The following is a 23,014-nucleotide window of genomic DNA, read 5'->3' on the forward strand; positions in this document are numbered from 1 at the left end:
AAAAGAGCCTTAAGGCATAGGGCTGCAAACTTAACAGCAGAGTAATCAGTTGAATGAAGTTGACTGATTGTGGAGAACAACAGCACAATCCTGTGCACGTCTACTCAGAATAAACCCCACCAAGATCTGTGGGGACTTATTTATATATGTGCATAGATAGGACTGCAGCCAGCCTTTAAATGATAAGGGCATATTTTAATTCAGTTAAGTTAAATTTTAATTGAGTTAAGCTTAAATGTTTTGTTTTTGCAGCTATTTCGGTTCTTGTATCTTACCATAATATGGAATGAAAGAGTATATGTGAAATATTACTTTTTTAACAACTGTAAATGATAACATTTATTTAAATTCCATATTCAAATGCACCTTTATTGGGAGTTTAATAATACTCAAATTTATTTTAAAAGCTCAGCAAACTAGTAATTCATCTAAAAGTCATATTATTAATCCATTAAAAAGGGAAAAAGCTCTTTAATTGGCTGACAGCTTGGATTCAAACAGTATTTTCCCCCCAGGAGTTCTGCTTTGCAATGTGGACAATGTCTTGTTTTGGAGAAGGGTATTTTGGGAGTTCACTTAAAATCTATATGCAGCTGGGCGGCTCTGAAAGAGAACTTGGACTGAAGCCTTTGCTTTCCTAAGCCTTCAGCCCTCCTATCTAAGATATGAATTACATTTTGTCATAAAAGAGGAAATGTTTTTTTAAGACAAAAAAAAGATAAATTTTGAAAGTCATTATTATATATGGAATTGAAATATATTTCAGCAGAATGGGAAGAACTGTTACAACATGCCTGCTATGTACCTTCTCAGTCTACTCTCCAGGTGCCAACTGTTTATTGGCAACTCAGAAGCCTTTATCATCTGTTCTGGGAGTCTTGATCCTTTAAGCTGGGCTTTAAAATTTACAAGAAGCTTCTTATTTTCAAAAGAATTTTAATTTTGTTTTGTTTCTTTTTCATTTGCTACAAAATTTCAGCCCGGCTGAAATGCAGACCGGCTAAGTTGAATTGCATGGTTTAAAACCAAATGCAGTACTTTTTTCTACAAGCCCAATATTTTAATTCTAGACCAAATGGGTTTAGGGCCACAGGAACAAAGAAGGTTGTGGCAGTCCAGTTTCACTGTTGCTGCAATGTATTTTAAGAGTTGGCTGTTCTTGCCATCCTCTACTGAAGAGTGGGTCTAATTCTTTCTACAGCTTCAGTTTGCCTGACACTCCGCCCTTGTCTAAATGGAGGAAAGTGTATTGAAGACTGCATCACAGGGAATCCCTCCTACACCTGTTCTTGTCTGGCTGGCTTCACTGGAAAACGATGTCATATCGGTGAGTTTTGTCCTGACTTTTTCATGGTCTTGTACAGAGGAGCCATAGTCAAGTAGTAGAGTGCTTTTGTTGTGTGCAGAAGATTCTAGGTTAGTTCTAGCATCTTCAGTTCTGAGGATCTTGATCAGAAGGGCCAGGAATGACCTCTGTGTGGGACCCTCAGAGCCACAGTTAACTGGAAACTTTGAAGTAGGCTGGAGGTTTTGTTAAATATAAAGTTGCTTCCTACATATATTTATTTCTTTTTTTTCCTTTTTTTTTTTACTATCCTTCCTGCTATCTTCCACATTCTGTAAAAACTGAATGTTTATGAGTACTTCCTTTTATTTGACTTTGGTACACTACAATTAGTCACTTTCTTGTATGCGGTGAAGGGGGCACATGCTAGCCCTTTCTTTAAGAATCTTGGTGACTACTACCACAGTGAATGCAACCTACCAGTTTGGGGGAATTAGCTTTGATGGCGTTGAGGAGATATTTTCAACTGTATATTTTCCCATAGAAGTATTCAAACTGTTGCCATGAATGGGCTATATAACTCACAGTAGTTTAGCATAATGAAAATCATTTAAAGCTATGATAGGCCCCATATGCAGCCCCTTCCTGGTCATTTTTGTGGCCCATCCTACCCCGCATCCCTGCTGCCAGTGCTGCAGGTATAGTGGCAAGACCTGTCATTTTTGCCTTTAAACAAGGCACTTCCACATTAAACAGATCAAATGGAAAGCACCCACCATGTTTGGAAACCAATTAGGACCCCAGAAATTTTCCAGAAGAGCAAACTGGTTCCCAAAAAGCCGTGTGCTCAGTGTATGGCACACTCCACTCTCTAGCTTCCTTCTTATCCTCTTGCAGATGTGGATGAGTGTGCTTCCAACCCATGTCGGAACAGAGCCTCTTGTATTGATGGGATCAACAGCTTCAGTTGTCAGTGTCCACCAGGATTTAAAGGAGCTACATGTGAAATTGGTGAGAAGCATTGTGTAAGGGCACACACAGGAAAGTCAACTTATGGGTAAATTTAGGTCATTATAAAGGTTTACTTGCATCAGCACCTCTACATTACAGTTCTACTTTAGGAATGAGGAATGAAGATGCATGACCTGCCCAAACCATGGTATGAAATGTGGCATCTTCCCCACTAGGACCACAAGTAGCAGATAATCATTTTACATGTGAAATTGAGAAGGAGAAATTGCTTCCAAGAAGGGTGTCCTACTAGTACTCTACTGAAATGTTCTGTGTCAGGAAATGTTACATGCAATTTATAAAAGTGTTTGCAATTTGCCTTTAATTTGCTCCCTCCTGCTGTCAACACAGAAAATGGAGAGGCTAGCATGTGATCACACCCATTCCTAAATAAGTTCTAGATGTGGAGGGCCTTACTGCAAAAGCTACAGATGGCAGATATTAGCAGTTTGTGACAAATACTATCAGCACCTGTGGAGAGGTGGTGGGGTTATGTTGTTTCTAACCAAGATTGTGCCCAAAGAGACTCAGAATCATCCCATTCCCATGACATGACTAGCCAGAAATCTGTGGGAATCCTGGTTTGTCACAAGCTAGCAACTTGCTGGGGCACTGTCCTCAGTCACCCCTCTTGCCCCAAAGGTAGCTTCTCTTTAAATTTCTAGCTAGAAGTCAAAATTGCACTATTTAATTTGGCCTTTGGTCCTAAAGCAGGATTGGCTTTGGTTGTTATTGTTTTTTTAAATTGTATATTTAAAAAAAACTGGTTCATCTTTTTTTAAAAAAATGTTTAGGTCTGCTTATAACAAATATTTTAATATTATTTTAAGCGTTGCTTTTGCCCTAGCAGGCTAGGGGGTGTATTGTACTTTATTTCATTTTCTATAACATTCAAATAATACCTTTATTGGACCAACCAAAATGCACAATTGCATGTTGCAAGCTTTCAAAGTCACACTGGCTTCTTCATTAGGCAAACAGGAGAAAAAAATTGAAGATGTTCATCATAAGCCTTCATTTTCTGTTTCTGGTCTTAGTTGAGATGGTAGGGAAGGCTGTCTGCAGGCTATTTTATTTTTATCCCACCTTTCTCCTAACATGAGGCCAGTGCAGTTTACATCAGTTAAAACAAATACTTAAATAAGTAAACCACAGAGCTTCACCCTGCAGTTCGGTTACTGTGCTGTCTGGTAGTGAGGGGGAATTTCAGGCCATGAGAGTAGCTGAGGAACATACTCCAGCACAGTAGTTGTTCAGAACAAGGCAAAGTTCCCATGGATCTCTGACTTCTTATGTCACAGTAATTTGCCCAGTATATCACATGAGCAACAATTAATATAATAATTCACCCCAAAAATAAACAATTACAAATAACCAGAGAATAATTATGTGATAAAAATATCAATTAGTCCATAGGGCATAAAGTAAAACAAACTGAAACACAGCATAATCTACTCCAACAGCTTAGAACTAAACGAGAGAAAGACTAAAACCTAAGGCAAAAATAGAAATAGATGTCTGTTCAATGACGGCAAAGTAGGATTCTTCACAATTACACTGCCAAGACTGGTTGGCACCTATTCCTCCCACTCATGGAAATCTTCCTCCCATCTCTCATCTGTGCTTGCTCTCTTATTCCCTTCTCCATCTCTTCAAGATTGTCAGTCCTCTTTGGAGCCATGCATACTATGTACTCATGGTGCTGGTGATGCTACTCAGTTATTCTCCAGCAAGTGCCCCTCTCAGATAGTCATCCCAGGGCTGCAGACTCTTATCAGGGAGTAGAGTGCTGCAATGGGGCAAGACAGGTAGGAATGCACAATCCGCAGGGAAAAAAAGATAATAATTCTAGAGTCTGTGCCAAGATACAAATTTTAGTATGGATGGAAGTAATGCTGGGAAAAGGAGGTGAGGTAGGAGAGATCAGATTTGTGAAAAGGAACTATATTTGTGACTAAATTAACCATGGAATATTCCTGAATAACTCTCCTGGCAAAACATCCAGGCACAATGTCCTGTTTAGGGCCTCCTGCTCACTTTGGCCATTCCATAACCAAAAAAATTTTCCTAGAGGAAAATTTAAGTAAAGTCAGTGTTTCATTCACCTGTTTGATAGTGAGAACATGCAACACCCCCCCCCCCCCAATTGTGTGCTATTTGCTGTAACTATTATGTGCACTGGGTGACAGGGTGTGCTACCTATATATTTTGCATATGTGTGATCAATTAAAGGGGAGTCTATCTCTGCTGCATCCATCATCACTGCCAACCTATTATCAAAAAATAAAAATAAATATTCAAATATATTTGGTTTCAGAACTTTGACTGTGTTTTTTTCCCAGCCTTGCAAGACCTATTTCAGCCTTTAAGAGGACCTATGACAAACTAGTAACTGGTTGTAGTTAATTAAAACTTGACTTCTTTCCATTTCATTTCCTGCTGCAGTGTTGGAATGAAAGCATGTGCCCACAAAAGGCACTTCAACTAGGTAGGCTTTGAGCATTCATAATTCCCATATTCTTTCCTTTTTCAGACGCTATGTCTTCCCATCCCTGTCTCTCTTTTGGTGTTACAGAAAAGATATATAGTTATTTCTGGCATCTGGAGTGATATGCATGTTGAGAGACTGGAAAAAGGATAATGTATATCTCTTATCTGAAGGACCCATGTAGCAGCTTGCAAGTACCATACAGCATGTGTGCTTATATCAACAGAACAGCAATATCTCTTTGTCCTAATTTAATCTTTCCTTCCTTCCTTCCTGAAATATTGTAGAGGAGTCTCCATGTGAAGCCAAAGAATGTCATAATGGTGGAGAATGCCAGGTCACAAACAGAACAGCTGTGTGCCTTTGTCAGTCAGGTTATACTGGAGAAGATTGTGAGATAGGTAAGCAATCAGTGAGCATATATAGGAAGATCATTAGTAATGTGAGCCAAAATCAGAACTGGAAGATAGTTCAAGGCAAAGCAATGTGATTCTGTTAGTACATGTTGCTGTTAGCAGGTGGCGTATATCATCACAATCCAGAAATCCAATACATGTCTATATTTGTGCATATAGGGTAATATTCAGCTCATATTGTGTGGAAGCTCCAGGTTGATGATTCATATTTTTTCTAGATCTGATTAAATCCCTGTCTAGTCCATCATTTTTTCCCCATTTGTTTTGGCCAAACAAATTAGAAGCCAACATACCAACAGCATGGGTGTAAACAGCAGCCTCCCAGTCACATTCCTCAACAACTGGCATTGGCATCACCTTTGATGTGGAAGTCCTGAAATCCAATGTAAGACTAGTACCCTGCTGGTGCTCTTGGACATCTCAGCAGCATTCGATACCATAGGCCATGGTATCCTTCTGGAATGCCTGAGAGAATTAAATGCCAGGGGCACTGCGCTCCAGTGGCTCCGTTCCTACCTCTCAGGCAGATTCCAGATGGTGAGGCTGGGGGATAGTTGCTCCTCTAAGAGAGAGCTGACATTTGGTGTAACTCAGGGCACCATCCTGTCTCCCATGCTATTTAACATTTACATGAAGCCGCTGGGAGAGATCATCTGGAGACATGGGGCACGGTGTTATCAGTAGGCTGATGACACTCAAATTTATTTCTCTGTGCCTCCGACTCTTGCAGTGACCAAGGATGGCATCTCTCTTCTAAATGCCTGCCTCGAGTCGGTAATGGGCTGGATGAGGAAAAACAAACTCAAGTTGAATCCAGAAAAAACGGAGATACTAGCGATAGGATCCCCCAGGCCCAGGCAAGGAGTTTTGCCAACCTGTCCTGGACGGGGTCACATTTCCCCGAAAGGACAAAGTTCGCAGTTTGAGAGTACTCCTGGACCCGTCTCTACAGTTGTCATCTTAAGTAGATGGGACTGCTAGGAGTGCTTGGTGCCAGCTTCGGTTGATACACCAACTGCGCCCTTACCTGGACCAAAAGGACCTTGAAGCAGTGGTACTTGCACTGGTAATCTCTCGTTTAGATTTCTGCAACGTGCTCTACATGGGGCTACCTTTGTACCAAAACATCTCACCTCTGTTAGTATTGTATGTTTTTATGGAGAGTCGACTAATTGTATTGTATGGATAGTAATGTATATTTTTATGCTATGTAGTTATGTTTTTATTGTTGAAATATGCTGACTGCTGTAATCCCACCTCGATCCGTAGGGTGAGGCGGGAAATAGAAATAAATTTTATTATTATTATTAGTAGTAGTAGTAGTAGTAGTAGAGTAGAAAGCCCCAACAGTGTATTTACACAGATTGGTGAGGCTTGGCTTTAGAGAGATAGGAATAATGTATCCAGGTATCAACAGCATGGCAGAAGCTGTGGCACCTAGTGTGCCTGTATAGTCCATTAGAAGCTTCTGTCACCCCACATGGGCCCATCAGTTCCATCCTGGCTTGTGGGGGTGGGTGTGACTGTACCTGAGTGACTAGCATATAAACTGGCCTAATCTGTACTTCATTGTTTTTGTGTGCCTTCAAGTCATTTCCTATTTATGGTAGCCCTAAGGCAAGCCTATCATGGGGTTTTCTTGGCAAGATTTGTTCAGAGGGGATTTGTTTTTGCCTCCCTCTGAAGTATCTGACTTGCCTAAGCTCACCAACTGGGTTTTCATGGCCAAGCTGGGATTTGAACCCTGGTCTCTAGAACCCTAGTCCAATGCTCAAACCACTATGCCATGCTGGCTGCCTGTATTACCTGACATATATTATGGGACAACAGTGAGAACTCCTTGCATAAGGAAATATCAGAGGTCTCCTTGTGCAACTGGGAGTAGCACAAACATAATGCCACCTTTGAATCCAGGCCAATATATAACCACCATGACTAATTGCTGCGGAGTTTACCTAATCACCTTTAAGGTTTCAGGTCAATAGCTTTCATTACATCTTGTGCTAACAAATTCCACAGTTTAATATGCTGTGTACAAAAAGTATTTCCTTTTGTCTAAGCATGTAACTCAATACTTGGGAATGACAACCTTTAAAATGTGCCTAAATAGTGGGTTTTACCCCTCGCTAGGCCTACAGCCTTTTTTAGACTTGATCTTTTTGTTATTTGCTTTTCAGAAATAAATGAATGCGAGTCCAACCCATGCCTGAATGGTGGGCGATGCATAGACCTGGTGGACAATTTCACTTGTGTGTGTGTGGTGCCATTCACAGGACAGCGCTGTGAAACAGGTGCCTTGATTTCATAACTGCATGGCAGCACCTTCCTCCTCACATAGCTAGACTCTCTATCTCTCTCTCCTCATAATTCTTTCAGACTTCCTACAAGGAAGTCCAGCCCAGCCTTGTACCTGTTGTATCTGATTATTTAGCTGCATTGGGCTCTACTGAGGCTCCTGACTCTTCTTGCTTTAGATCCTACAGCCTGTGAGGGCAGGAACTGCAAGAACCGGCAGACATGCAACTATATTCGCCCTGGGCGCTACATCTGCACATGCTCTCCAGGCTACTATGGGAACAACTGTCAATATGGTAAGATGGACAACTACACAGCCATTCACATTTCCAAGAATAATATGTTTGTGGCTCTGGAATATGGTTATCCTTTGGATTGCTCCTACTTCTGAATTTTGCAATGTCATTCTTGGCTCAAAAACTGGATACAGAAATGTGTGTATTGGAACAGCAGATGGTAAAAATCCACATGTCAGGAGAACATGCATATGAAAATAAATGACAATTTTCATGTATTAAAAAAAAGGAAATACAGACTGATGCAGAAACTAGGCAGAATGGACTTTTAACTGACTACATGTGAAATGACATGAACCACAAATAGACTGATCCCTTCATCCTTAACCTACAGCAACCCAGAGAGAAAAATAATAAGTCTATATGATCACTTCTGTCAATGGAGGTCCCATATTCTTAGATCACTTATGCCTGTCCTAGAAAGCATTTCACTTCCTCACCTCGTCCATTGACAGGTTTTATGTGACTTTGATGTTTCTCCTAGTTATCCAGCTGTTTGTCAACACAGCGGTTGTTTACCTTCATCCCCATAGGCTGAGTTTTACTTCTTGACATTATGCATTTTGCCTGAAGGCTTATGCCCTTCTTGCCACTTGAATAACTAGGGACGTGTTATTTGCTTGTTTATGATGTCATTTGTAATTTGCCTTTTGGCCTATTGCAGCTTACAGGTATTAAAAATCCAGATACAATTTAAAGTTAAAAACAGAAAAAGCATATAAAAGTAGTCATTAAAATATAATCGACTAGCAAAAAATTTAGACCATCAGAATATTTAAGGCAGAACCATTAAAACATCTTCAAGCAACAGGAAGACTAAACATCATTCTTTACCAAGAGACCACCAACTGAATCTCCTTAGAGTTCCAGAGTCTGAGTGCCACACTGAGAAGGCCTTGCTCTGCATCCCAGCCCCCAGTAACACTATGGTAGAATTCAAACACATAGCCATGTTAGTCTGAAAAATCAGTACGCAAAGGGATCTTGCAGCACCTTTTAAACTAACTGAAGGACAGAAGATAATAGCATGAGCTTTCATAGACTTGAGCCTACTTCCTGAGATGCATCTGAGGAAGTTGGCTCAAGTTTTTGAAATCTCATACTACCAATTTCTGTCTTTCAGTTAGTCTCAAATGCGCTGCAAGATTCGTTTGCATTCTGTAGTAGAATGTCGTAGAAAGCCTCAGATGACAAATTGTGTGTGCAAATTCATGATGGAGATTCTTCAGCTATCATGGTCCAAGCTTCAATTTGTTAGGCTGCCCTTATAAAAATAAAATTCTTAATTTATGTTCTTTGTGGAGAATAGATTCATAGATTGCATAACATAGACAAAGGCTGAAAAATATGTGTTGAGATGTTCTTGGAGTGCAAGTCCCAGCAACCTTTGCCAGCATAGAAAATGGGGAGGAATGGTGGGAGATGCAATTTAGTAGTACATGGTGGGCTTCACAGATCCCAACCCTACCATATACAGTAGCTTCTGTAGCACATTGCTGGAAAAAAATTATTCTCATTTTCAATGCAAAGCTGTTATTTCATGAAACCATTCAGGCAATTTTGGATCAAAATCACACAAATTCTCTTAAAATTCTCCAGTGTTTTCCAAACAGTGTTTTGTTATAGTTTCTCCTGGTATCCCAATTCCTTTGTATCTCCATTTACATCCATTATCTTGTTCACAACAGAGAAGAAAAACTGTATATTGAACCCTATCCTAACTTTCATGTATCTGAAGACTCTTTATTAAGTGCAGTCAGTCTTGTTTGTTTGTGCTAGAGAAACATAGCGCTTTCCCTCTTTCCTTATGCCAAAAATCTTTCACTAATATTTTGTAGGTGGGCCAAGAATGCCCAGTGCATGTATCTCCAATCCATGCCAGAATAAGGGCACTTGCCTTGAAACCAGCCAAGGTTACGTATGTGAGTGTGCTGAAGGATACACAGGCACAGATTGCAGAGATAGTAAGTACAAGATTCCAAGGACAGAACTATATGAATTCTCAGTCATGTGGATATTTTCATTAAGTTTTGTGTGGTGACAGTCCTATTCAGAGCAGCTATGAGAAGGTACAAGCTGGTTAAAAAGTTCACAGTAGCTGTTTGAGCTCTGGCTGCCTGAAAGGGGAAAATGATGCTCCCTGCTTTCTGTCTTATCTTGTTCTGAGGGCTCCTTCAGAATCAGCCATTATGGGCAGGTGCTCTGGGAGTCTGCCAGGGCTACAGTGGTCCCAAGATAACTCATCCACAATGCCTTGCTCTGAGAACCTGTCAGAACTAAAGTTTGCAGGGGCCTATTTCACTCTATAGAGCCACACACCAATCAGTAAGGCTGTCTAGAGCAGTGGAGTGGGCCTCCTTCATATGGGAGGACTATAATTCATGACTATTTATGCACTGCTACCTGATGTGAGAGCCTTACCTTTCTTAATGGGAGAGAGCACTCTAAAAATTCACATGGAGTTGGGGAAATCATCATTTCCATCCTGATGGGTCTCAATTCATAACAATTGTGCTCCCCCTAAGCTGGTTTTGACTCTAGGAGGCATGAAGTACTCGTATCTTTGACTACCACCCATAACCTCAGAGAGATTATTTTGTTGAGAAAAAGAATAAATTCCCTCTCACGCTGTGCAAATTTCCAGCTCATGCTCAGCTTCTTCTAGCAGCTTCTTCTAGCAGCTTTCCAGCTCATGCTCAGCTTCTCCTAGCAGCTTCTAGCTTTTAGAAAAGCAACCAAAACAATCACTGAAGACATTCACATGACAGAGCATTGATGTAGCTCACCCTAAAATTTGGTTTGTATGGTTATTTGCATGCAGTGATTCTGACATGGTGATGACACCACAACATTACTTAGGTGTATGGAAGGATTGTTACCAGTACTGTTATATCTTCAATGTGTAACAAGATAATTACTTACCATACAATGATTTGGACTATAGCTTTACAGTATTTTAGTACAAAGAGTCCTGAGATGTTGATAAGTGCCAAGATTACTGTATCGCCTGGTACAAAGAATGGCAGAACTGTGAGTTTCAACATGTTAAAAGAGCAATAGCAATAGCAGCATTATTTATGTACCGCTTCATACTACACTAAGCAGTCTCCAGGCGTTTTACAACTGTAAGTTAATTGCCCCCCCAAAAGCTGGGTACTCATTTTAGCGACCTCAGAAGGATGCCAGACTGAGTCAACCCTGAGCCCCTGGCTGGGATTGTACTCACAACCTTGTGGTTTGTGAGTAAGCGGCTGCAGTACCAGCATTTAGCCACTGTGCCACCAGGGCTCCTGTTGCATAAATTGTACTTCAACGTGTGGGACAGTGGTTCTCAAACTTATTTTGTTATAACTTGTCGTTATTTTTTTAATTGTTCTTTCATTGGAGAAAATTTTAGTGCATTTTTTATTTTAAGAAGTGCAAGTGATGTAAGATACATTAAAACCAATATTTTTTTAAAAAAACTAATAAAATAATTGATTAAGAATCAAAGTAATGAACAATGTTAAGAGTTAAGAAAATGATCAGAAAGACAGCAGGACAAACAAATAAATTAACAACACAATGAAAGCCTGCCTAATCTCATTCTAAACTGTGGGCACCATAAGAGAGCCAAACAAACTAGGCAACAATAAGCAGAGCCATGTTATTATAGACTCTCATTTGGGTGATACAGATTATTGTATATAAAAATCCTTCCTCAGAATATACAGAGAATCAATGCCCACTGATTTTCCAGCTTTTATTGCTTTGTTACAACAATTTAATGAGCTAATGCATAAAATCTGCCCAGGTAATATTTTAATGCAGAATCTCCTAAGCAAAACCTCATCTTGGTTACTAACGGAGCTGCAATTTTCTCCATCTTCTCACTGTAGGTTCATCTCTTGTTCTCTCTATTTCCAACCCTGCTCACACACACCCCTTAGTCCTTTTGCACTCTTCCTACCCATGCTAGGAAACACTGGCTCATGTCATTCTGCAGAGGAGGGAGGGTTGAGTGTGGAGTACTGCTTTTAAAAGAAACAACAAGGCTCATTAGAGTTGCTGAACGGAGCACAGATATGGCCACAAGGGAGCCTTTGATAGGTGGAGCTTGATGACTCCAGAGGGGAGCAGTGGCTGGTTTATAATTTGCAGTCTCTTGGGTGTTAATTAAGGTAAATATCTGAGGTCATGAGAAAAGGGAGTAAAGATTCTGTCACCATAGCACTCATAGCCAAACTTAATCCAGATCCCTCCCTACAGCAGCTTGAACAACACTGTGTTGGTTATTGGTGGAGGTGGGGGTGAAGGCCTCAGGAGTAGAGCCTTTACTGGGACAGATGAGCCTAATTAGTCTTCCTACACACTTCTTCTCTTTGCCTGTTTTATGCAGAGCTCTCTGGGGACTGTGAGTGTCGAAATGGAGGAACGTGTCTCGATGGAAACGTAACTATATGCCAGTGCTCACCTGGATATTTTGGTCTTCTTTGTGAATTTGGTAGGAATAAAGTTTTTTTCTGGTCTACCTGAACCTTTTTGGTATATTCTCTTAACTTCTCTTGTGTGTCTGAAGAAGACCATACAATGCCACTAAAGTCACCATAAATCTGTAAATCGTTAAGACTCGCAAACAATAACAACCATCAACCATGTGTCCACTTCATGTGGGGGAAGCACAGCTCTCTGCCTGTTGTTGGATTGCAGTTCCCATCATCTTCAGTCAGCATAGTCAATGGTGCAAGTTGCAGTCCAACAACATCTAGAGGACTGAACTTTGCTCTCTACTGAGTTACAAGAACTTGTAATAGATGAGAGCCATGATCCAGTACAACATACAATAATGCAAATAGCTTGGAGCTCTCAACACTTATGGACTAAATTATTCAAGGCAAGGAGTTGATTTTTTGTTTTTGCAGTCACTGAGCAATGACTGCAGTGGATGATGCCACATAACTACACTGGTGGCACTTTTCACATTGCTTGTGTTCAATAGGATTTCAGCCTGCATGTGTTACTGATTATCATTATAGCTGTTTGAGAGTGTCTTAATATACATTTAACTTTAAGGTTCTCTGGTGGGGGGGGGGGGTCCCCATTCTAAAAATAGCTTCCACAGTTAGGAAAGTAAGGGGCTCTAGTAGTGTACTTAATAGTTGTAGGTGGATCTTCTACCTACTTTCTGGAGATTAGTAAGGCACTGGTGAATGGTAGGTCGACTGATGGCCATTTTTTTCAAATTGTTTGTTTGAAAGAGGGATTGCTGCTTATGAGGTATACACGGCAAGTGAGTTTTACATATTGTTTCTGAAATCTATAAACTTGTTAGGTCAAATGCAAAACTGGGATGTTAAAACAATCTCGAGTATATCTTGTGAAGCACTGTACGTCTCAAATCAACTTAATTCTCTACATATTATTGTCTATCTCCAGTCTCTGTCTCTTTCAAATAAAGAAAATGGCAATTCCCATAATATTATTTCTTTGGAAAAGGAAGGATGGATGGAGATGCCTTCAAGTCACCTGTCAACTTATGGTGACCCTATGAATTTCATAGTTCTTCTCAAGTTATACAAATACTCCATATGACTTTTTAGATCAGTAGCAAAATACATTTCCAATGTTTTACTGGCTCAGATAGAAATGGAGGTATTCTATTCCAAGAACAAAGAGTCCCTCATTTCTTGAGTGCCTGTTCCAATTCCCTTAGAATTACAGTTGCCCCTCCATTTTCGCAGACTTGAAGTCCACGTCCCTCACCCTTTTGCGGGGAGCAGAGGGACAAAATGGGGGGTGTACTGCCATTCAAGCCAGTGGAGCTTGAATATAGGTGAATTTCTGTTTTTTTGAGGGGGGAGGCAGGTCCAGAACTGTACATCTAGATTAGCTATTTTTGAGCCATTGCACAGTTATAGCAGTTTGATACCATTTTGCCATAGCTCTGTTCTTCAGAATTCTAGGATTTGTAGTTCCACGAGGCACTTGAAATCCTGTAATGCACTCCCCTACACTATAGCATTAGTATTCTCAGGCAGACAATTGTAAATACCTCACAGAACTACAAATTCTAGGACTGTAGGATGGAACCATAACAATTAAAATAGCAACCTATGGAAGTCATAACACTCTCCTGAGCTCCCATCTTCCATACAAATCAACAACCAATCTTCATATTGCTTCATATTGATCAGATTCTGAAATTCTTTTATTCTTGACACAACTGACTATCACATGTTCCAACACTAAGGAATATAAGCAAAGGTGCTTTGCTTGCCAACACCACAAATAATTTTTGCTAGTGCCATGATGAACAAGATTGGTGAATTGCTGCCCTGAAATGGACTATGCACTTAGTGTGGCATTTCAGTAATGACATGATGCACAAAGGATATGGTTTCAGAGCCCCCAAATAATAGCCTTTAATTCTTGATAAAGTTACTTCATTCCCAAGGACATGATTTAGAGGCAAATGATGCAGAAGCTAAGCAAATATTGCTCTAGTCAATGTGTGGATGATAGACCACCTATACATGTCTTTTTATGCTGTCTGATGGAAGGAAAGTGAGATACTGTATAAGTAGAGTTTGTTCAATTATATAACTGGATGGAAGTTCCATGTAAAATTGCCAGCTGCTGGTCCAAAATAATGTTTTAGTAACTGTACACTAAGAAGTGGTATTACTCAGACTGCAATAGCACTGTGATTCCTTCTAAAATTCTCACAGCCAATCCAACAATAGCAATTGTGTTAAACTCACCAAAGATGAACGGTATGATAAACATCTTACAAAGTGGGCTTTGCCATGGATTGCCACTCAGATGAAGTGCTTTCATGCCAGCTTCCATGTGTACTTGCAATGTTTGAATTAAACCTTGCATTAAATTGAAGAGTGTTCTTTTGGTAAATAAAACATGTACCAAGTGCTAAGTGTTAACTATGTAAGTAAAGTACCCCCTGTACCAGGATAAGCAAAGGAGATTCATCTTTATGCTTGAAAAGGAAGAGGCCTGTTCCACAATAACTTGCAAACATGCAAGCAATGCCAACTGCAGTTTTCATATTCATTATCATTTTTTACTTTCTTTCCTATGTACACAATGTCAGGTAGAGGTTTGATATCACCTCATAGGACCCAGATGGTGTTATTCAGCCTCCTGATGGTCATAACATACATAGTAAACAATGAGATTTATGTGAATTGCTTTTCAATAAATTTGGAGGGCCACAATTTGTCTATGTCTGATTCAGTGCATAACACTGTTCATCTCTATAAAACTTATTTCTTTGGCACTGAGCTCTATGCTAGGGCATTGTCATGTCTATATGTACTTTTCCCCACTACCACAGAAGTGACTGCTACACCTTGCAATATGAACACCCAGTGCCCAGATGGAGGCTACTGCATGGAATATGGAGGCAGTTATCTTTGTGTGTGCCATACGGATTATGGGACTAACCACAGTAAGTAAGACAGGAAGCCCAGAAACACCAGAATGTGCTTTGGATAAGAAGGTCATGGTGGTGAGAAACTCATATTAACACCAACTTCTATTTCTCAGCCCATGATACATGATGCTGTGTCATTAAAAGTAAAGGACAGTGAAACTCAGGGTCAGGAAGCATGATGCTATTGATAGAACGTTTGGTTTGAATGCAAGAAATATGTTGCATATGACAAGGAAGTGTGGGAACAGAAGAATGAAGAAACTAGTGTAGGGTTACCCTAAAAAAAACAGTTTTGAAGGGAGGATTTTCTTTGGGATTACAGCAGAGGAAAAGGGATTAAACTCTGCTTTGCTACCTATTGCCATCCCACCAGTAATCAGCCCACTCCACTTCCACTTTGCTAGTGATTTTAAAAGACTGTATCACATCCAGTTAGGCCCTTCGTAAGCTGGGAATTATGTATTTTTAACATATTTTGCCAAAAGCATCAAGTATTGGGCAGTAAATGGTCCCATGAAGTATGTGGGCTTGTGGACCTCTGGGTTTCTTAATTCAAACATATGTCTCCATTTTTCCCCATGTCATTTAATTGAGCTCCTTTCCATGGGGCAGGTGGGATTTTCATTTAGCATCAGCCCATGTGAGGCCATGTCTGCTTTTGCAGCTGAGCCACCCTCTCCCTGTGACTCGGAGCCTTGCCTGAATGGTGGATCGTGTGAAGCTCAAGAAGACTCCTACACTTGTGAATGTACCCGAGGCTTCATTGGCAGGCACTGTGAGAAAGGTACATGACAGCCCTTGGTGGTAGAGCAGTGGGTTCATACTTATTTTTTTAATACACATGAAATATTTGCCTCCTAGCACAGGCAGAGTTAATTCATGTTAAGTAATATCATTCTCTCCCATTTCTGAGTGAGGAATGGTTTCTCCTGTAGCCAGTCAAAGTAGTGGGAGATTGGCTAGATCGTTTGTTTTATTTATTTTGTTTATTGCTTATTCCCCAATTTCTCTCCAGAGTTTAGACCCAAAGGTCTAAAACGAAAGCAAAGATGTATTTATAAAACCAAGAGACTTTACAATACTAAAACAAAATAATTATATTTAATCATAATTATAGATTTTTAAATTATAATATTATATGAGTTATTTAAATTATAATGTTATATGAGATTTAAAAACAATTTTGCCCTATTTACATCATAAGTTGACAAATGAACTTTAAAATCAGCTTCTAATTAAACCTCTCTGGATCTGTATATGTACTGGTAGCTGCAAGACAGATTGTATGAGAAGAACCCAACTGGCTTAAATCAAACTACTATCTGGTCTATCATCCTTCTTTCCACACTGACTCATCAGATGCTTCCAGAGAGCATACCAGCAGAACATGGTGGCAATAGACCTCCTTTGCAGTTTCTTCTGAGCAGAAGTGGATGGTGACAATAATTGGGCAGGGCAGTAAATCCAGTCAGTTATGCATTAAATCCAATCTTTAATGTGAACTTTAAAGGATCTAGCCAAAGTACTAGACATATTTTGGGGACAGTGTATGACACCTTGGAAAGCTCCTTTATAGGTCAGGCTAAAACCCAGAGCAGATTCAGCAGAATCATAGAATTGTAGAGTTGGAAGAGACCACAAGGGCATCCAGTCAACGCTCCCTGCCATGCAGGAAATCTCAGTCAAAGCATCCCCAACATATGGCCATCCATCTGTGATCAAGAAACTGTCCTTTAAAAAAAGACCACAAATAAGCCAGGGGAAATCTCCATATTCTGTCACAGCAATTCATTCAATGAATTTTTTTGTGATGCAGAAAGTGCCCTGCCTTTTATCTGTGCAGGGTGAATTGTACATTAGTTTCTTTGCACTGGGCAGTGAAGGGTGAGGAAGCAATTTAAGTGGTGAAAGGACTGAAGGAACAGTGAGTAGCACTCTTCCAGTCTGGTTCTAAATTAGGAGAGGTTTGTTTTAAAAGGGCTTGTAATAAGTATTGACTCTTTTCTATTCCCAGCAAGGCCAAAGCTGTGCAGCTCCAGCCCTTGCCGCAATGGAGGGACATGTAAGGAATCAGATGGTGAATACCACTGCACCTGCCCCTACCGGTTTACAGGAAAGCACTGCGAGATAGGTATCCTTCTCTGCATACACTGTAGCAGTTGAAGTTATATGAAATGTCTTTTGATTGTTTATTGATCTTTTGATTTTCCAGGTAAACCTGATCCCTGTGCCTCAGGGCCTTGTCAAAATGGAGGCACCTGCTTCCATTACATTGGCAAGTACAAGTGTGACTGCCTTCCAGGGTATGCTGGACGACACTGCGAGATAGGTATGGAATGGGAAAGATTCCATTCATTGGACCCCAAATGATTGCCTTTTTAATCTTTTAGACCTTTGCCCCTCCAGTTACTGCTGCAATATAATTACATCAACCCCAAACACTGACCAGTAAGGAAGACATAATGAGAGTTGTAGTTTAACAGAATTCCAGAGTTGAGGCTACAGTATTAAATATTTGGTTGCTTTCCACTGTAGAAGTTTAAAAAAACTGATGGAAGGCATAATTTGAAATGCATACCTCTGAGCTAGAATTATCCTGGATAACAAGCAGAAACACTGCTCTATTGTGTAGGTTCAACAATAGCTGAATACCCTGAGCATAACTTTTCTCAGTGTGGGTAACCTAAAATAGCTCACAGTGGGATTATGCTTTTATACTTTTCCAGGTATTTTTGTAAGCTCTGTTTAAAATTCTAAATGAAACTGTTTAAAATACATAATGGAATAATTGTCTATGGTGGGGTGTGGGGTCTATTTCTCAGCTCCTTCTCCTTGTCTTTTGCATCCATGTGAAAATGGAGCCACTTGTGAAGATCTTGGCCACAGCTATGTCTGCATATGCCCAGCTGGTTACACTGGAAGGCACTGTGAAGCAGGTAAAAATAAAGAACACTGGCAACTCAGGTAAAAATACAAAAGCCGCTAACTATTGGAACATTGCTTAGCCCTCGGAAAATGTGAACCATCACATAAGATGTTGTCCCTCCTAATGCAGATGTCAAGGCTTGCAGTCTCTTTAAAACAGGCCATTCTTAGGGTAATTTCAAGACTGTTGCTCAGGAAAAGTCTGTCTTAAACATCCATGTTTTGCGCCCTCCCAGAAGGCATCTGTCTCCATCCCTGTATCCACCATCTTGAGGGAGAGGAAGGCAACCCAGCTCCAACAGGCCTCTGAGGGAGAGCAGATCTGCTGGACGTTTCCCCTTCCCTATTGCCATTCCCTTCTCCTTTTGTGTCTTGTCTTTTTAGATTGTAAGCCTGAGGACAGGGAAATGTCTAATTAACAAACTGTAAGCCGCTCTCATAGCCTTTTGGCTGAAGAGCGGGGTATAAATTATTATTATTATTATTATTATTATTATTATTATTATTATTTGGGTTCTGGCACAAGAATCAGTGAGGTAGGCTAGATCTCACAAACTAGGACCTTTCAACAGAGTTGCTCTTTCCTCAGAAAGAAGGAATTCACATTCACATTCATCTTTGTGAATGCTTGTTTTTCCAACTTGTCTCTTAAACTTGTCCCTCAAACAAATGTGCACAGACAGTTAAACTGCTTTGGTGCAACTACTTAATCTTAGGAGCTAGAACAACAGTTTTTGATCAAAGATCTCATCAAAGAAAAATGGAATAAGATCACTTTTCAAAGACAATTCACCAAGTTACTTGCACCAAAGTGAGTGTACCTTTGTGTTATGGGCTGTGTGGAGAAAATAGGTCCCCAGCCTTTGCACTGGACTGATCAGTACAAAGCTTTTAGTTACATCAGTTTTACTAACTTGCAGCCGATAGACAATATAATAAATTCAGTTCAACACAACTCTTCCTAATTCACCTCTCTTTTTTCATCTAGAGGTAGATTGTGGCAAGCCCAATGAGGTGAAGCATGCTCATGTGACATTCAACTCAACTAAGATAGGCTCTCTGGCTGAATATCAGTGTGATCTTGGATATGCTTTGAGTCCTCAGAACAACCCTAGGGTGTGCAGAGCAAAAGGTGCCTGGAGTGATCCTCCACAGTGTAATGGTAATTCATATTATGTCCTTGGGGGAGGGGGCAATTGAACAGACATATCAGGACCAGTACTGCCATTAAACATAACTGGATGGCCTTCTCTGGCACCTAAATTTGTGTGTTGTGAAAAGGCTGAAAATTGAGACTGGTTGTTTCTAAAATGTACCAGTGTCATACCCAGAAGTTATGGGTCTGTCATGACAAGAAATATGAGGGGATACAGTGATGCAGTAATATGTTGCCTTTTGAGTGAACACACTTAAATAATGACTGAACAAGGCTCTTGTTTTCAGACTTTTCCATGGCAGATTGATGATGTCTGTCTTTCCACCATCACTTACAGAAATTGATGAGTGCCAGTCTCAGCCGTGTCTGAATGGGGGCTTGTGTAAGAATCGAATTGCTGCTTTCCTCTGCTTGTGCAAAGGTGGCTATACAGGACACCACTGTGAGTTGGGTAAGAGAATATGCAAATACGTTTGGCAGAAATTTAGATGATGTGTGTGTCTATGGTTTTAATTAACCATCTGCATTATCAGGAGTGGAGCTAGGCCAATCTGGAATCAGGAGCACCACAGGATGTCACCAGTTGCCCCCACATATTCTTGGGAACCACAGCCAACACTGAAGAGTAGACATAACAGCTACTCTTTTAAAATCTTTAAAACAGGACCTCATGGAGCACTAGAGGGTGATCACTTGGAAGGCCCTATTGCTACTTCTTTCTTCTAAGCATGAGCCCCTAAGCTGAGCCACTGTGTGCTACTGGGTGAAATGATAGGAGAGAATAGTAGCTCCACATCCCAAGATATTTTCAGTCTAAATTTTGAAAATATGACAGATAAAGTGAACATTCAAAGTGGAGGGGCAAGATCATGAGGGATGAGCAGGATAGTTATGGAATTCAACTTTACTTCCTTTTGGGATGGGCTCTCTGAGGTTGTGAAATGCTTATAATACTACTGTAGGGAAGTTGCTTCAAGCAGTTAAGAACTGACAAAAAGCAAAAGTAAAAGGTGACAGAAATAGAGTCTGAATCCTGAATGCAACTGTTCAATGACTCATGTGCAAGGACTACTGTAATGATGAAGGCAGGGAAATAGAAGGTGACAAGAAAAGGAATAACAAGTGACCTTTTCCACACTTTCCACAAAGTAGGGATGCTGGCAGTGAAAATCTTTTAATTGAGTGGGTAGCATGAACATGAGAGACAGCATGCTATAATGGTTTGAGGACTGGACTACAACTCTGGAGATCAGGGTTGAAATCCCCTCTCAGCCATGGAAATCCACTAGGTAACCTTGGGCAAGTCACAGTCTCTCAGCCTCAGAGAAGGCAAAGGCAAGCACCCTCTGAGCAAATCTTGCCAGGAAAAACCCATGATAGGGTTGCCTTGCAGTCGCCATAAGTTGGAAATGATTTGAAGGCACACAGCAACAACAAGCATGAATATGCACTGCTCAGGGGATGGGGTAGAGGAGAGGGGCAGGGAGAAAAGCAACCTATTTACTTGTTCTTGAGGTTGCAGCATTTATGTTGTGGTGGCCCACTGAATTTTGCCAGACTTATGAATTATACAGAGTTAGTGTGCTGGGAAACTAAGGCTGCTGCCACACTGCAGAATTAACAGTTTGACACCACCTTAATTCTGCAGCCTAAGAATGTTTCCACACCACACAATTATAGCAACTTGGTCCCGCTGTTAATTCCCATGTCTCCATCCTGTGAGAATGTGGAATTTGCAGTTTTATACGGTGCTCAGAATTCGTTGCTACAAAACTCTAGTGGACTCCCCTGAACTATAGCACAAGAACTCTCTGGGAAAGAATTCTAAACAAACTGTGAAACTGCACTAGCTGTATAACTGTGTAGTATAGATACACTCTGTGTGGAAATCTGCTATTCTGATAATCTGGGTGCCAATGGGCATCTGTTCTAAGTGTTTCCATATGGATCTTGGATAGTTTGAAGTTAATGCTTCAAACACTCTAAACATGTGACTGTTTCTAAAATAAGTATTAAAGAAAAGACCTCAACTTGCAGCCACTGAAAGAGTCCCTTGGTCTTGTAAATCCAGAACAGTACTAAACAGAGCAGCTCATTTAAGAACAACCTCTATATATATACAGTCACCCTCCCGATTCCCGGTCTTGCCGTTCATGTCCCTCGGTCTTTCATGGACAGCAAGCCAGGAGGGACATACTGGTGTGTGTGTGTGTGTGTGTGTGTGCCATGCCGCACACAGGCACGTGCCCCCATTGATTACAGTGGGGCTCCAGTGTTGGCAATTTTCCCTATTCATGAGGGGTGGGGGGTCTGGAACAGGTCCCGCGTGAATTGGAAGGGACAACTGTATTTTAAAAACTGAAAGAAAAAGATTAATCTCAAAATAAAATGAGACTAAAAGAAATCTCTTTGAATGACACAAATTTATTTGGAGATTACGTTTACTGGGTACCAGTGGGGTATGTCTTCTGCCTGCTTTAGGTGCCTTTTCACACTGCACACTTACGGCACTATTATTCTGCTACAATTGGATAAAGCTGGGAAGTTTATCTGTCATGTAACCATTGTTCAGTTGCATTGCTTAATAGCATTGTCTTCTTTCTCTGTAGAGTGTCTGTGTCACTGGCAGGAGAAATGGGCAAAAACAAGCTTTGGATGATCAGTGATCTCTTTCATGAGAATGTTTTCTTTAAACTTGCTGAACTGAGAAACAGGGGAAGGAGCATAACTTCCCATTATATTTATATTTTTAGATATAAAAAATGATGTTATCAGATAACACAAATGAAGACCAAGAAAAGGAAGCCTTAGTACAATTGACACAAAAATTCTTTCCTTTGAGAGACATGGAAAGAACTGCAGGGAACACACAGCTGAGTGCTTATCAAAGAATGGAACAATATAGACTGGGAGTAATGCCATTATTAACATAGAGAGGAAGGTGCCACATGAAAGTAGCAAATCCATTAATTAGTTTTTTCCCAATATGGTATGTTGCAGATGTGTTGGACTACAGCTCTCACTATCCCCAACCTCCATGCTTTACTGACTATAGATGATAGGGTTGTAGCCCAACTAATCTGGAGAGCACTAGAGTTAGACAAAGCTATGTTAACTGAATGAAAACATAGTTCTTTCATTATTTTAAAACAATCAAGTTGATAAATAAATTTTACAGAAATTGTAATGTGTCAGAATACTTTCAGATTCTCATTTCTCATTGCAGTTACATTAGGCTGCAAGATCAGATGTTTAATTACACTTCATGCCCTTTTCTTCCTTTATAAGTAGAATTCCATGTATTTCCCATGTATTCTCCCATTCAGGCATTGCTTGTAGACAAGTGTCTATGCCTTCAGGCTTTCTTTGGACAGGGATTTGTTTAAAACCAACTTTCATAGGTGGCCTTCAGATCTGCATTTAGCTTTCCCACATCAAAACTAAATACTGTCTGTGATGTCATTGTTTCCAGGTAATTGTTGCTGGAACTTCATTATTATTTAAGTTTTACCAAGTTCGTAACCTGATATGTGTATAGTATATTTTTCTTGACTCTCTGTAGGCAAGCAAAGGTGCACAGAGCTTATGCATGCTTAGTTCACAAGGGGAATCTCACTACAGAAGCAATCCAAGCAGTCTCTCAAAGTGTCACTGAAGCAATGTATGGTCAGTAAGCTGTGCCTACATTCCTTCAGGTTGCAGTTTGATCAGAT

General features: G+C 40.3%; 1 protein-coding gene across 1 annotated transcript in view; it reads left to right on the forward strand.

The window, feature by feature from the left end:
- Positions 1–23,014, forward strand: part of SNED1 (sushi, nidogen and EGF like domains 1) — a 93,099-nt gene that overhangs the window by 42,668 nt on the left and 27,417 nt on the right. The window contains exons 5-18 of the mRNA XM_089509299.1: positions 1,202–1,327; positions 2,183–2,296; positions 5,072–5,185; positions 7,378–7,491; positions 7,675–7,791; positions 9,630–9,755; positions 12,170–12,274; positions 15,122–15,235; positions 15,885–16,004; positions 17,235–17,351; positions 17,433–17,549; positions 18,043–18,156; positions 19,134–19,307; positions 19,639–19,752. Of these exons, the coding sequence (XP_089365425.1) occupies positions 1,202–1,327; positions 2,183–2,296; positions 5,072–5,185; positions 7,378–7,491; positions 7,675–7,791; positions 9,630–9,755; positions 12,170–12,274; positions 15,122–15,235; positions 15,885–16,004; positions 17,235–17,351; positions 17,433–17,549; positions 18,043–18,156; positions 19,134–19,307; positions 19,639–19,752 (1,686 nt within the window). The remainder of the gene's footprint in view (positions 1–1,201; positions 1,328–2,182; positions 2,297–5,071; positions 5,186–7,377; positions 7,492–7,674; positions 7,792–9,629; positions 9,756–12,169; positions 12,275–15,121; positions 15,236–15,884; positions 16,005–17,234; positions 17,352–17,432; positions 17,550–18,042; positions 18,157–19,133; positions 19,308–19,638; positions 19,753–23,014) is intronic.

Source organism: Sceloporus occidentalis, unplaced genomic scaffold, assembly GCF_023333645.1.
Source record: "Sceloporus occidentalis isolate IW3139 unplaced genomic scaffold, rSceOcc1.0.p SCAF_2, whole genome shotgun sequence".
NCBI classification, from domain to species: Eukaryota; Metazoa; Chordata; class Lepidosauria; order Squamata; family Phrynosomatidae; genus Sceloporus; species Sceloporus occidentalis.